Source organism: Ranitomeya variabilis, chromosome 2 (genome assembly GCF_051348905.1).
Source record: "Ranitomeya variabilis isolate aRanVar5 chromosome 2, aRanVar5.hap1, whole genome shotgun sequence".
NCBI lineage: Eukaryota > Metazoa > Chordata > Amphibia > Anura > Dendrobatidae > Ranitomeya > Ranitomeya variabilis.
In genome coordinates, this window is record NC_135233.1 from 575,882,217 (window position 1) to 575,897,506 (window position 15,290).

At 45.7% G+C, this 15,290-nt stretch overlaps 1 protein-coding gene across 3 annotated transcripts in view; it reads left to right on the plus strand.

Moving 5' to 3' along the window:
• The window catches only part of DNAAF1 (dynein axonemal assembly factor 1), a 62,323-nt gene that overhangs the window by 8,371 nt on the left and 38,662 nt on the right, over positions 1-15,290 (plus strand). For all 3 annotated transcript variants that reach the window (XM_077288277.1, XM_077288279.1, XM_077288280.1), the window contains exons 4-5: positions 12,264-12,485; positions 14,958-15,124. In XM_077288277.1, the coding sequence (XP_077144392.1) occupies positions 12,264-12,485; positions 14,958-15,124 (389 nt within the window). The remainder of the gene's footprint in view (positions 1-12,263; positions 12,486-14,957; positions 15,125-15,290) is intronic.

Here is a 15,290-nt window from a genome sequence, read left to right on the forward strand (position 1 = left end):
GGTTTCAGCTGACTATCGCAGCTGACATCCGGCACTATGTGCCAGGAGAGGTCACAGACCGCCCCCGGCACATTAACCCCGACACACTGCGATCAAACATGATCGCAGTGTTCCGGCGGTATAGGGAAGCATCGCGCAGGGAGGGGGCTCCCTGCGGGCTTTCCTGAGACCCTCGGAGCAACGCGATGTTCCGAGGGTCTCCTACCGTCTTCTCCCTGCAGGCCCCGGATCCAAAATGGCCACGGGGCTGCATCCGGGTCCAGCAGGTGGCTTACCAGCGCCTGCTCAGAGCAAGCGCTGGTAAGCCTGCAGGAGTGCACGTCAGATCGCTGATCTGACACAGTGCACAGCAAAGTGTCAGATCAATGATCTTACACTATAACATGATGCTCTCAAAATGTGGTAACGCAAAAAATATTTTATAAAAAGCGTCTTTTAGTGTGTGACGGCTGGCAATCATAAAAATCCGCTAGAAAACCCGCTAGAAAACCCGCTATAAAAGTAAATCAAACACCCCTTCATCACCCCCTTAGTTAGGGAAAAATTAAAAAAATATATTTATTTCCATTTTCCCATTAGGGTTAGGGCTAGGGTTAGGGTTATTGCTAGGGATAGGGCTAGGGTTAGGGCTAGGATTAGGGTTAGGGCTAGGGTTAGGGTTGGGGCTAGGGTTAGGGTTTGGATTACATTTACGTTTGGGATTAGGGTTAGGGGTGTGTCAGGGTTAGGGGTGTGGTTATGGTTATGGTTGGGATTAGGGTTAGGGGTGTGGTTAGGGTTGGGATTAGGGTTAGGGTTGTGGTTGGGGTTAGGGGTGTGTTTGGAATTAGGGTTAGGGGTGTGTTTGGGTTAGGGTTTCAGTTAGAATTGGGGGTTTCCACTGTTTAGGTTTCTTCTCTTACCCTTGGGAAAATAAAAAATTGGGGGCAAAAAGATCATTTTTGTGAAAAAATATGATTTTTTATTTTTACGGCTCTGCATTATGAATTTCTGTGAAGCACATGGTGGGTCAAAGTGCTCTCCACACATCTAGATAAGTTCCTTAGGGGGTCTAGTTTTCAAAATGGTGTCACTTGTGGGGTGTTTCAATGTTTAGGCACATCAGGGGCTTTCCAAACGCAACTTGGAGTCCCATCTCAATTCCAGTCAATTTTGCATTGAAAATGTCAAATGGCGCTCCTTCCCTTCCGAGCTCTGCCATGCGCCCAAACAGTGGTTTACCCCCACATATGGGGTATCGGCGTACTCAGGACAAATTGTACAACAACTTTTGCGGTCCATTTTCTCCTGTTACCCTTGGTAAAATAAAACAAATTGGAGCTGAAGTAAATTTTTTGTGAAAAAAAGTTAAATGTTCATTTTTACTTAAACATTTCAAAAATTCCTGTGAAACACCTGAAGGGTTAATAAACTTCTTGAATGTGGTTTTGAGCACCTTGAGGGGTGCAATTTTTAGAATGGTGTCACACTTGGCTATTTTCTATCATATAGACCCCTCAAAATGACTTCAAATGTGATGTGGTCCCTAAAAAAAAAATGGTGTTGTAAAAATGAGAAATTACTGGTCAACTTTTAACCCTTGTAACAACCCTAACAAAAAAAAACATTGGCTCCAAAATTGTGCTGATGGTAAAGTAGACATTTGGGAAATGTTACTTATTAAGTATTTTGTGTGACATATCTCCAGGCGCGGACTGGGCCGGGTGGCAAAGGGGCATGTGCCCCCCCGGCCGGTCACCAAGCAGCTGATTCGGGCTGCTGGTGGCCGGCGCTGTGTTCTCTATGTCCTGGCAGTTGCCTCACAGTGGAGCAGACACGCCCCCTGCCCCCTGTGTGCGGCCGGCTGCTGAGGAAGAGGGAACACTGCTGCGTGTAACTGCTGGAGATCTGCATGTGGACGGCTCAGATATCAGTGAGTACAGTAGTACCTTCAGCTCTGTGTGCGGTGAGGAGATGGACGCTGCTGCTCACCTCCCGATTAGTCCAGGGCCGGTCCCTGTATAGTATCAGTGGCCGCTCTGCTGATGCTCACAGATTTATTGCAGGGGTCTGAACTTTCACCCTGTCAGTGCCAGGTAATCGGCTCCAGGGTCACCAGACTGCAGGAAAGTTCAGTCTCCTGCAATAAATCTCCCTATACTGAGAGTGAGCAGAGACTGTCTACAGAATCCAGCACTGGAGTGATCACGCCTGAACCTGGTGACTGGACATCACATGCTATATACATGGCCCTGTATATATACAGTGCATGCATGGCCAGGGCCAGGTGCAGGATTGATCCATCCAGTGTATATAACATTGTGTACCTGTGCCTATAGTATACCCCTATCGGGCGTAACTACAGAGGTTGCAGCGGGGCCCGGAGTGCTAAGGGGCCCCTAAGCACGCTGAGCTACAAAATGGGCCGCCGGCCCCATAAATCCTCTCCACAGGCCATGGTGCGTGCTCTCTTGGTGAACGCACTGACCAAGGCCGTGGCGGCCCACATGAGCACGGCCCTCGTTCTTGCTTGCGTACATGGCTGCAGCCTTTGTCAGTGAGGGAAAACAGGAGAGCGCACGCACCAGGGCCTGTGCAAAGGTTTGAAAAGGCCGCCACCGCGCGCAGAGATGCCTGAGCCTTACTGTGTCTGACCCTGGCCAGAACCAGTGTCAGAGAACAATGCTCTCCTCACCAATCCCCGGCCTGCATCTGCTCCACATCCTCCGCACCTCCGATGCTGGCTGGACAGTGGACCCTCCTCATCCTCCCCTATCTCAGATGAGACCCAAGATGAAAACTTTTTTATGTATATGCAGCATTTGCAGTTTGACCTGTCTAATGTATATTGACTGTTGTATATGCAATATATAAGTGATACTGCGATTATATACCGCAGTAGCAGTATCACCTATATAATGTTTGTACAGCAGTCTATATACATTATATAGATGAAACTGCGGTACATACATTATATGGGTGATACCACTGTGTGTAATATACTGCGACCGCTGTGTATAGCCCATATAGGTCAGCCGCAGTATTTGTGTGTGTGTATATACACACAGTGGTATCACCTATATAATGTATGTACCGCAGTCGCAGTTTCACCTATATAATGTGTGAGTGAGTGTGTGTGTGTGTGTGCATGTATGTATGGTATGTGTATACATATGTGTGTGTGTCTATGTATGTGTGTGTATGTATGTGTATATATATATATATATATGTGTGTGTGTGTGTATGTGTGTGTGTGTGTATATATATATATATATATATATATATGTATATATATATATATATATATATATATATATATATATATATATATATATATATATATTTATATAAATATATATAATTATATAATTGCCTAGAATACTACTTCCTGCAATTTGTGCCAACTTCCGGAGCTAATGTCCGGAGATAAGTGACGTCACCAGTGTCCTACACCCAGGCAGAGCACAGGGGCCCCAGGCAGCATATGGGGCCCCAGGCAGAGCACAGTGGCCCCAGGCAGAGCACAGGGGCCCCAGGCAGCATATGGGGCCCCAGGCAGAGCACAGGGGCCCCAGGCAGCCTATGGGGCCCCAGGCAGAGCACAGGGGCCCCAGGCAGCATATGGGGCCCCAGGCAGAGCACAGGGGCCCCAGGCAGCATATGGGGCCCCAGGCAGAGCACAGTGGCCCCAGGCAGAGCACAGGGGCCCCAGGCAGAACATGGGGCCCCAGGCAGAGCACAGGGGCCCCAGGCAGAGCACAGGGGCCCCAGGCAGAGCACAGGGGCCCCAGGCAGCATATGGGGCCCCAGGCAGAGCACAGGGGCCCCAGGCAGAGCACAGGGGCCCCAGGCAGCATATGGGGCCCCAGGCAGAGCACAGGGGCCCCAGGCAGCATATGGGGCCCCAGGCAGAGCACAGTGGCCCCAGGCAGAGCACAGGGGCCCCAGGCAGAACATGGGGCCCCAGGCAGAGCACAGGGGCCCCAGGCAGAGCACAGGGGCCCCAGGCAGCATATGGGGCCCCAGGCAGAGCACACGGGCCCCAGGCAGCATATGGGGCCCCAGGCAGAGCACAGCGATATTTTGGACCACTGTGCGGTGTTTCAGACCCCCTGTGTGATGTCTGGGGCCCTGTTCTTAAGTATATTAAAGATTAAAGTAACGTACATTAAAGTATATTATAGATCAAATTTGACACGTTTATGAGCACCATTGAGTGATATACTCAAGAATGACATAATTTTTCAACATTTTATGGTTTCAAACTGTAAACACTCAGAGTTTTTTTTACTTCAACCAGAAAACCTTAACGGTTCATAAAAAACTTGACTGTTCAGGATATGATAAAAGTCATAGTATTCTGAATCTTTAACTTATAAAGATACCTTTACATGGGGTGATTATTGGTTCCAGAGAGGCTTTCGGCCGATAATCGTACACATGGCTGGTGACCGGACAATACAATATAAACGTTCAAAGGTAAACACTGATAACATTAAAATCTAATATATAATTGCCTAGAATACTACTTCCGGCAATTTGTGCCAACTTCCGTGGCTTTGTCCGGAGATAATGTCCGGAGATAAGTGACGTCACCAGCGTCCTACACCTGCTCAGGGTGGACAAAGATATATGCCTTCGTGGTGCGCGGCACTTTTCTGATTGGTTGCCGCCTGCTGCGAGCGACCAATCAGAAATGTGCCGTGCTGTCAAGAATTGTCAAGAGCTGGTGAGTGCAGCCATTTTTTGTTCTTTCTTACTATTATTTATTAATTGTATTATTCTTACATTTGAATAAATAAAGTATATATGGATTCTAGACTCCCGATTCTTTAGAATCGGGCTGCCATCTAGTATATATATATATATATATATATATATATATATATATATATATATATATATATATATATATATATATATATATATATATATATATATAATTATACACGCCACTTATTTTTACAATTATAAGACGCTCCGGATTATAAGACGCACCCCAAATAATAAGGAAAGAATATTTTTGAATAAAATGGTGGTGCTTCTTATAATCCATGCGTCTTATTGCTTACTGGGAGTAGTGGGTGCAGTGAAGGGGGGTCTCAGGGTCGTTGCTGGAGGAGGCAGGAGTGGGGTGATGCTGCAGGCCAGGATGAGGGGGGCTCTGATGTGCGACGTGATGGTGTGGGGGGGTCTTGTGCTGGTGCATGTCCGATGCTGCTGCCGGGTGTCTCTGGGTGCCTGGCGGTTGCTGGCCGGTGCTGCGGGTGTCTCCGGTGCCCAGCAGTGCTGCGTGGGTGTCCGGCGCTGCCATTTTGCAACAGGCCAGAGCCCCGGTAATTCCACGGTTCCCTGTGTGTGTGCGGTGGACTCCGAGAATATGGCCAAGAATATGGGCTAATAAAGAGTCCACTGCTTAAAGGGATTGTCTCCCACTAGGACAACCTCGTCTTAAACTGAATGTTCGGCCCCGATAAATTAATAAAGCCTATACTCACCTGCCGTGCCGCGCCGTTCCCACAGTGGCTGTTATGTGGTGTTATGCCACATGTTGCCTGGAACCAATCAGTGCTGGTGTCACTGTCTCTGCCTTCAGACAAACTGAACATGAAGAGGAAGTGCAGGATGAGCTGCTTGATCCCGGACGTCCTCTTCATGTTCAGTTTGTGCAAAGATTGAGACAGTGACACCAGCACTGATTGGTTCCGGGCATCACATGTCATAACACCACATCACAGCCACTGTGGGAACGGCGCAGCACAGGAGGTGAGTATAGGCTTTATTAATTTATCGGGGCCGAACATTTAGGGGTTGTCCTAGTAGTGGACAAGCCCTTAAATATTTGGTGCTGCTCAGATATATATATATATCTCTTGCGTGGTGTAAATCTAAGTATCTGTGCATATACACTGCACAGTACCACTCCTCCTGTCCTGTATATATACAGTGCACAGTACCACTCTTCCTGTCCTGTATATATACACTGCACAGTACCACTCTTCCTGTCCTGTATATACACACTGCACAGTACCACTCCTCCTGTCCTGTATATATACACTGCACAGTACCACTCCTCCTGTCCTGTATATATACACTGTACAGTACCACTCCTCCTGTCCTGTATATATACACTGCACAGTACCACTCTTCCTGTCCTGTATATATACACTGCACAGTACCACTCCTCCTGTCCTGTATATATACACTGCACAGTACCACTCCTCCTGTCATGTATATATACACTGCACAGTACCACTCCTCCTGTCCTGTATATATACACTGCACAGTACCACTCTTCCTGTCCTGTATATATACACTGCACAGTACCGCTCCTCCTGTCCTGTATATATACACTGCACAGTACCACTCCTCCTGTCCTGTATATATACACTGCACAGTACCGCTCCTCCTGTCCTGTATATATACACTGCACAGTACCACTCTTCCTGTCCTGTATATATACACTGCACAGTACCACTCCTCCTGTCCTGTATATATACACTGCACAGTACCACTCCTCCTGTCCTGTATATATACACTGCACAGTACCAATCCTCCTGTCCTGTATATATACACTGCACAGTACCACTCTTCCTGTCCTGTATATATACACTGCACAGTACCACTCCTCCTGTCCTGTATATATACACTGCACAGTACCACTCCTCCTGTCCTGTATATATACACTGCACAGTACCACTCCTCCTGTCCTGTATATATACACTGCACAGTACCAATCCTCCTGTCCTGTATATATACACTGCACAGTACCACTCTTCCTGTCCTGTATATATACACTGCACAGTACCACTCCTCCTGTCCTGTATATATACACTGCACAGTACCACTCCTCCTGTCCTGTATATATACACTGCACAGTACCACTCCTCCTGTCCTGTATATATAAACTGCACAGTACCACTCCTCCTGTATATATACAGTGCACAGTACCACTCCTCCTGTCCTGTATATATACACTGCACAGTACCACTCCTCCTGTCCTGTATATATACACTGCACAGTACCACTCCTCCTGTCCTGTATATATACACTGCACAGTACCACTCCTCCTGTCCTGTATATATAAACTGCACAGTACCACTCCTCCTGTATATATACAGTGCACAGTACCACTCCTCCTGTCCTGTATATATACAGTGCACAGTACCACTCCTCCTGTCCTGTATATATACACTGCACAGTACCACTCCTCCTGTCCTGTATATATACACTGCACAGTACCACTCCTCCTGTCCTGTATATATAAACTGCACAGTACCACTCCTCCTGTATATATACACTGCACAGTACCACTCCTCCTGTCCTGTATATATACACTGCACAGTACCACTCCTCCTGTCCTGTATATATAAACTGCACAGTACCACTCCTCCTGTTTATATACACTGCACAGTACCACTCCTCCTGTCCTGTATATATACACTGCACAGTACCACTCCTCCTGTATATATACACTGCACAGTACCACTCCTCCTGTCCTGTATATATACACTGCACAGTACCACTCCTCCTGTCCTGTATATATACACTGCACAGTACCACTCCTCCTGTCCTGTATATATACACTGCACAGTACCACTCCTCCTGTCCTGTATATATACACTGCACAGTACCACTCCTCCTGTCCTGTATATATACACTGCGCAGTACCACTCCTCCTGTCCTGTATATATACACTGCACAGTACCACTCCTCCTGTATATATACACTGCACAGTACCCTCCTCCTGTCCTGTATATATACACTGCACAGTACCACTCCTCCTGTCCTGTATATATACACTGCACAGTACCACTCCTCCTGTCCTGTATATATACACTGCACAGTACCAATCCTCCTGTCCTGTATATATACACTGCACAGTACCACTCTTCCTGTCCTGTATATATACACTGCACAGTACCACTCCTCCTGTCCTGTATATATACACTGCACCGTACCACTCCTCCTGTCCTGTATATATACACTGCACAGTACCACTCCTCCTGTCCTGTATATATAAACTGCACAGTACCACTCCTCCTGTATATATACAGTGCACAGTACCACTCCTCCTGTCCTGTATATATACACTGCACAGTACCACTCCTCCTGTCCTGTATATATACACTGCACAGTACCACTCCTCCTGTCCTGTATATATAAACTGCACAGTACCACTCCTCCTGTCCTGTATATATAAACTGCACAGTACCACTCCTCCTGTATATATACAGTGCACAGTACCACTCCTCCTGTCCTGTATATATACAGTGCACAGTACCACTCCTCCTGTCCTGTATATATACACTGCACAGTACCACTCCTCCTGTCCTGTATATATACACTGCACAGTACCACTCCTCCTGTCCTGTATATATACACTGCACAGTACCACTCCTCCTGTCCTGTATATATACACTGCACAGTACCACTCCTCCTGTCCTGTATATATACACTGCACAGTACCACTCCTCCTGTCCTGTATATATACACTGCGCAGTACCACTCCTCCTGTCCTGTATATATACACTGCACAGTACCACTCCTCCTGTATATATACACTGCACAGTACCCTCCTCCTGTCCTGTATATATACACTGCACAGTACCCTCCTCCTGTCCTGTATATATACACTGCACAGTACCACTCCTCCTGTCCTGTATATATACACTGCACAGTACCACTCCTCCTGTCCTGTATATATACACTGCACAGTACCACTCCTCCTGTTTATATACACTGCACAGTACCACTCCTCCTGTCCTGTATATATAAACTGCACAGTACCACTCCTCCTGTATATATACACTGCACAGTACCACTCCTCCTGTCCTGTATATATACAGTGCACAGTACCACACCTCCTGTCCTGTATATATACACTGCACAGTACCACTCCTCCTGTCCTGTATATATACACTGCACAGTACCACTCCTCCTGTTTATATACACTGCACAGTACCACTCCTCCTGTCCTGTATATATACACTGCACAGTACCACTCCTCCTGTCCTGTATATATACACTGCACAGTACCACTCCTCCTGTTTATATACACTGCACAGTACCACTCCTCCTGTCCTGTATATATAAACTGCACAGTACCACTCCTCCTGTATATATACACTGCACAGTACCACTCCTCCTGTCCTGTATATATACAGTGCACAGTACCACACCTCCTGTCCTGTATATATACACTGCACAGTACCACTCCTCCTGTCCTGTATATATACACTGCACAGTACCACTCCTCCTGTTTATATACACTGCACAGTACCACTCCTCCTGTCCTGTATATATACACTGCACAGTACCACTCCTCCTGTCCTGTATATATACACTGCACAGTACCACTCCTCCTGTTTATATACACTGCACAGTACCACTCCTCCTGTATATATACACTGCACAGTACCACTCCTCCTGTCCTGTATATATACACTGCACAGTACCACTCCTCCTGTCCTGTATATATACACTGCACAGTACCACTCCTCCTGTTTATATACACTGCACAGTACCACTCCTCCTGTTTATATACACTGCACAGTACCACTCCTCCTGTCCTGTATATATACACTGCACAGTACCACTCCTCCTGTCCTGTATATATACACTGCACAGTACCCTCCTCCTGTCCTGTATATATACACTGCACAGTACCACTCCTCCTGCCAATCCTGTTCCTGTCCTGTTCTCGGATAGGTGACATTGGTTTTTGGGAGGGTTAATATTGGTTTATTATTTTCAGGAATACTATGGGAAAAAAAAAAAAAAAAATATATATATATATATTGGAAAACACATTTAAATGGATTATACCAAGTAATCCCCTTTCCTGAGAACTTTGTAGTTGCTGGGGTCCGACCGCTGGGACCCCCATGATCTCGAGAACCGGTGCTCTAAAGAAGCGATCAATCGTGGGCACTGTGGCGACATTCACACATAGCTCTTCAAATAACGCCTTTAAGAGGAGCGTTGAAGGGCACAACACAGTATAGGAAAATTCACTGATCGGGTGTGGGGGGAGTGTTAAGGTACCGTCACACTCAGCGACGCTGCAGCGATATAGACAACGAGCCGATCGCTGGAGCGTCGCTGTTTAGGTCGCTGTAGAGACGTCAAACACAGCAGCTCCAGAACGATGCAGGAGCGATCCAGTGACGTAACGGCGACTCACTTATCGTTCTTACAGGTCGTTAGCTCCATGTAAAACATTGCTGACATCGTTGCTTTTGCTGTCAAACATGACGATACACGCCGATCTGACGACCAAATAAAGTTCTGGACTTCTAGCTCCGACCAGCGATATCACAGCGGGATCCAGATCGCTGCTGCGTATCAAACACGACGAGATCGCTATCCAGGACGCTGCAACGTCACGGATCGTTGTCGTTCTCGTTGTAAAGTTGCTGAGTGTGAAGATACCTTTATAGTCTGTGGGCTGGTGGGGTTTGTGTGGCATTGCTCCTTTTTTGTCCCAGTCCGGCCCTGGACAGCTCTGCAGGGAGGCTGCCATACTTTGTACTGGTTTTACTCCCTGCATATTGTGGGGCAGCTGAAGGGTTCAGGTAGCAGTGTCATCGCCCTGTGTTGATTGGTAGCCCACATCCCCACACTGACTATATACAGTGGGCAACTAAGGGGTAGACAGCAGTTCCTTATGAATAGTAGGGTCAGTGGGTAAATGTGTCTACCTGTTTTACAATGGTATGGCCCAAATGTGAGCTGAGGTAAAACATTGCCAGAAGCTAAGAGGGACCAAGCTTTCTTCTCTCTAGCCTCTGACATGGCCATACACAGGCACTAATGCCCTCACACTTCTGCCAGTATGTACTGCCGTGTGTGTGGCAGTAGTTTTTCTAATAGTCTTATCACACCTGTCTGCCTTACTTCCTTGAGGAGGGACGGGAACTAAAGTTGACGTGTTCTAATATTGAAATCCCATTTCCCAGCTCTGGAAATTCACCACTTACGGATGGAGGATTGGCAGTGATTGCATGGTTTAGAGGAGCACACTTCCATTTATAAGGGGTTGTCCCCGTCAGGCTGGGTTTACAGGAGGGATACCCTCCGCGAGGCTGGAGGTTGTGGTGCGTATACAGAATGTAAACTTCACTCTTGTGAACCCAGCCTACAACTAATTATGTAATGGTGCATGTATTACTAATGCAGATGACGTTTGCGTGTGTCGCCATTTCTAATTCATCTATATATTTTACTATATTATACTGCTCTGTAGTAAGCTCTGTTCTGCGCCCATATGTCTGTAGTAAGCTCCGTTCTGCTCCCATATCTCTGCATTAAGCTCTGTTCTGCTCCTATATCTCTATAGGAAGCTCTGTTCTGCTCCCATGTCTCTGAAGTAAGCTCAGTTCTGCTCCCATATCTCTGTAGTAAGCTCGGTTCTGCTCCCATATCTCTGTAGTAAGCTCTGTTCTGCTCCCATATCTATGCAGCAAGCTCAGTTCTGTTCCCATATCTGTGTACCAGCCTGTTTTTAAAGCCTGTTATGTCTGCTGCTTTAATGCAATGGCCAGAGGTAAGCAGGGAAAAGGAGGGCCACCGCAACTCGAGGGCCACTGCCTTGTGATTGCCCCCCAGGCTGAAAAGTGCCAGCCAGCCCCTGCATATCTCTGTGATTTAAGGGCATAAAAATTCAAATTTGGAAAATTGCTAAATTTTCAAAATTTTCACCAAATTTCCATTTTTTTCACAAATAAATGCAGGTAATATCAAAGAAATTTTACCACTATCATGAAGTACAATATGTCACGAGAAAACAGTGTCAGAATCACCGGGATCCGTTGAAGCGTTCCAGAGTTATAACCTCATAAAGGGACAGTGGTCAGAATTGTAAAAATTGGCCCGGTCATTAACGTGCAAACCACCCTTGGGGGTAAAGGGGTTAATGTACTTGTATGAAAATGGACCACACATAGATGTCACGCAGACATAAAAAACGAACACATAATTGGGACATGCCTGAAAATCTCATGAAAGTTAGAAAAAAAATCATCTTAGTTTTCTGGTTTAAACTCGGACAATTTTTCATACGCTCGTCTGAAGGCATTCTTAATTATTTGCAGTGGCCCCACATTGTCCTTCAGAGCAGAAGCCAGTTTTTACCGTGGCCCCACACTCACGCTTTACAGAGGGTTCCCACTATCGGGTGTATGGTCTTTAATAATGTGTCACCCTTTGTGAAATGTACATCTTTTTGCTGCCTGCTACAGGAAAAAACTGTTCTTCACATCAGTTTTGTTCTCCTCACTTAGGATTTACGCGTTTGGAAAATCTGGAGGAATACACAGGCCTGAAATGCCTTTGGTTGGAATGTAATGGTCTGCAGAGGATTGAGAATCTGGAGGCGCAGACAGAACTGCGTTGTCTCTTTTTACATCAAAACATAATCAACAAAATTGAGAATCTCGAACACCTTCAAAAACTGGACTCCATTAACCTCTCCAACAATTACATCAAGACTATAGAAAACCTATGTGAGTACCGAGCTTAACGGTCATCTTTATATACATATGTTTATATAGGAGTGCGTGATGTTAATACTAATTTTATAGGTCTCCCATATACTCTGATGTGAAAGATCTTGAAAAATGAACAAGTAGATGGCAGTAAGTTGAGGAGATAATTCTCATCTCATACACTTATGGTAGGGGTGCACAACATTTTTTGGTCCAATGGCCACATTGCCATACTGAATCAATCCACAACAAAAATGTGAAGGGGTACTTAAATGAATACATCATTAGAACCATGATCAGTACATTAATACATTCACACAACCAAGTTTTCAGTATTTGAGGGGGATTTGGAGAGTTTCTGCTTAAATAAAAAAAAAACACTAACTTAACTGAGTTTTTGTGGCAGGAACTCGCCAAATGCTCCTCATTATCTATAAGTTTTGAGGATTTTTAAATGTTATCATAGCCATGAAGTACAATATGGATAGCTATGTGTACAAGATCAGAACCACTGTCAGCACATGTATATGGAGCCAGAGCCACCATAAGTACATGAATGCAGAACCACCATCAGTACATGAATGCAGCGCCAGAACCATTGTTAGTAAATGTATACAGCACCAAGCTTAGTAGAGCGATGAATTGTAATGTCAGATCAGCCTCATATATAATTGCATTGCTTGAACCTACAATTCCCAGTATGTCCTTAACAATGGCAAGAAAATGCTTAGAGTTGTTACCAGCCATCATCAGACTGTGAACCATACAGGAACTACAGCAATGAAGAGACATAGTTGGTACCACAAATAAATGTTTGCATCCGGGTACTTTATAGGTGACATCTTCTCTCCTTCAAGTTCTTCCCATTCCTTTTGTCTCCGTGTTATACAGACACCCAGAGTTTCCTCTTCTCCATCTTCAGCCGCACATCCTGACACGGTGCCCTTAGAAATAAAAGTATTATTTTACGGCCCTTCTCCATAATGTCCCTCCAAATTACTCCTTTCTATAATATATCCCCCACACAGCCTCTCTGCATGAAATCCCCGCTACCGTACATTATACTATTACACCATTCACAATCCCCCAATTCATCCATAAGGTCCCCTATTTCCCCATAATGTGCCCCATAATTTTCCCCATTGCTCCAAAATGGCCCCATAGTGTCCTCCATTACCACGTAGTGTTCCCCATTGCACCATAATCGCCCCATAGTATCCTCCATTGCTCCATAATGTTCTCTGTTTCCCCATAGTGTTACTGAAAGGGCATCCATAGTGTTCCCCATTGCCTCATAATGTGCCCCATAATGGCCTCCATAGTGATCCCCATTGTCCCATATTGTTCCCAATTGCTCCGTAATGGCCTCTGGAAAGTAACACTCAGCACAAAACAAACATTTGATCTTCAGCTCCTGGAGCGCTAGCTATTGCCCACCTTGACCTCTAGGGCCATGCGCCAGCAGCAGTATGATGATGTCAGTAGTGTGCTGTCCTCATCACACCGCTGCATGTCAGGGCTGGGACAGATGAGCGCTGTTCTGCCCCAGTCCCAGTGCCACAGTTATCAAATATATTTGCATATAAAGGACGCGGATACATTTGAATTTAGTAAGGAGAAAGGAACAGCTCCACGGGCCGCACAACACACATCGGTGGTGGCATGTCGCCCACGGGCAGCATGTTGTGCAGGCCTGACTTATGATATATCCACCTCTTGGACCCAGACCTATCCCACACTCTGTAAATGGGGAGGTGGCCGGGAACGTGCAGCTCTCACTATTCACTTCACTGGGGTTCAAAAAATAGTATTGAATTTCAAAAGAAGTCATTGGAAAGAACCCCACCTGAGTGTCAGCCTTCTGACAGACTGCGGCGCAAGATGGGGCCACGTTCTCAAGACAGATGAAGGTTCCATCTCTGGTACTTTTCAGTGCATTTGGTAATTCTCTTTTAACCTTACGATTTTGGTGGGATCGGCCAACCATGTATTGCACATGAGGTGTGTTGAACCTCGCCCTACATCAGAAATTGGAGCGTGGAGAGGAGAAAGATCAGGTATTTTGGAGTTTAACATGTCAGACCCTTAAACTGCTGCTTAATCTGTGTAGCATCGGTTTATATCCCACTTTCCATTTAGGGAATTTTAACCCCTTTTAGTGTTACTAAATATGATATTTGGACCATACGTAAAAATGTATGGCATAGAAGTTGTCATCATTTTCTGAAAGGTGGCGATTGATTCATCTAAGACCACAATCTATTAAGATACTTGAATGGCAAAGCAAAATGGTAGAAAACAGTCAAAAAAAAGGAAAAGTAAAAAGTAGATTGAGTGTGTGCACTGTTCTGTCCTCTACAGTCGATGGTAGTTATGACCGAGCTGGTATGTTACATAGTATTCAATGCTGCATTTCAGGAGGGTCAGTATCGTAAAAGTCAGGAGCCCAAGAATTGATAGTATTTTATTCTCACGGTCTTTATTTTCCAGCCGGTCTGCCAGTACTGAACACTCTACAGATTGCTCACAACCAGTTACAGACAGTGGGAGACGTCCATCACCTACAGAAATGTCACAGCATTAGCATCCTTGATTTGTCTCACAATAAAGTGGATGATCCTGCAGTCATTGATGTCCTCGAGAAGATGCCAAACTTGGTACGTTGGCCTATCAGTGGTGTGATGCACATGACCCTCTAATACAATCTATCTCCATTTCTCATGACGCTGATTTCTTCCAATACCGGACATGTGTGATGCTTCTGTCCATGGTTTGTATTTAAGGCTAGGCTTACATTACCGTTGGATCCTCCATTATGTGGCT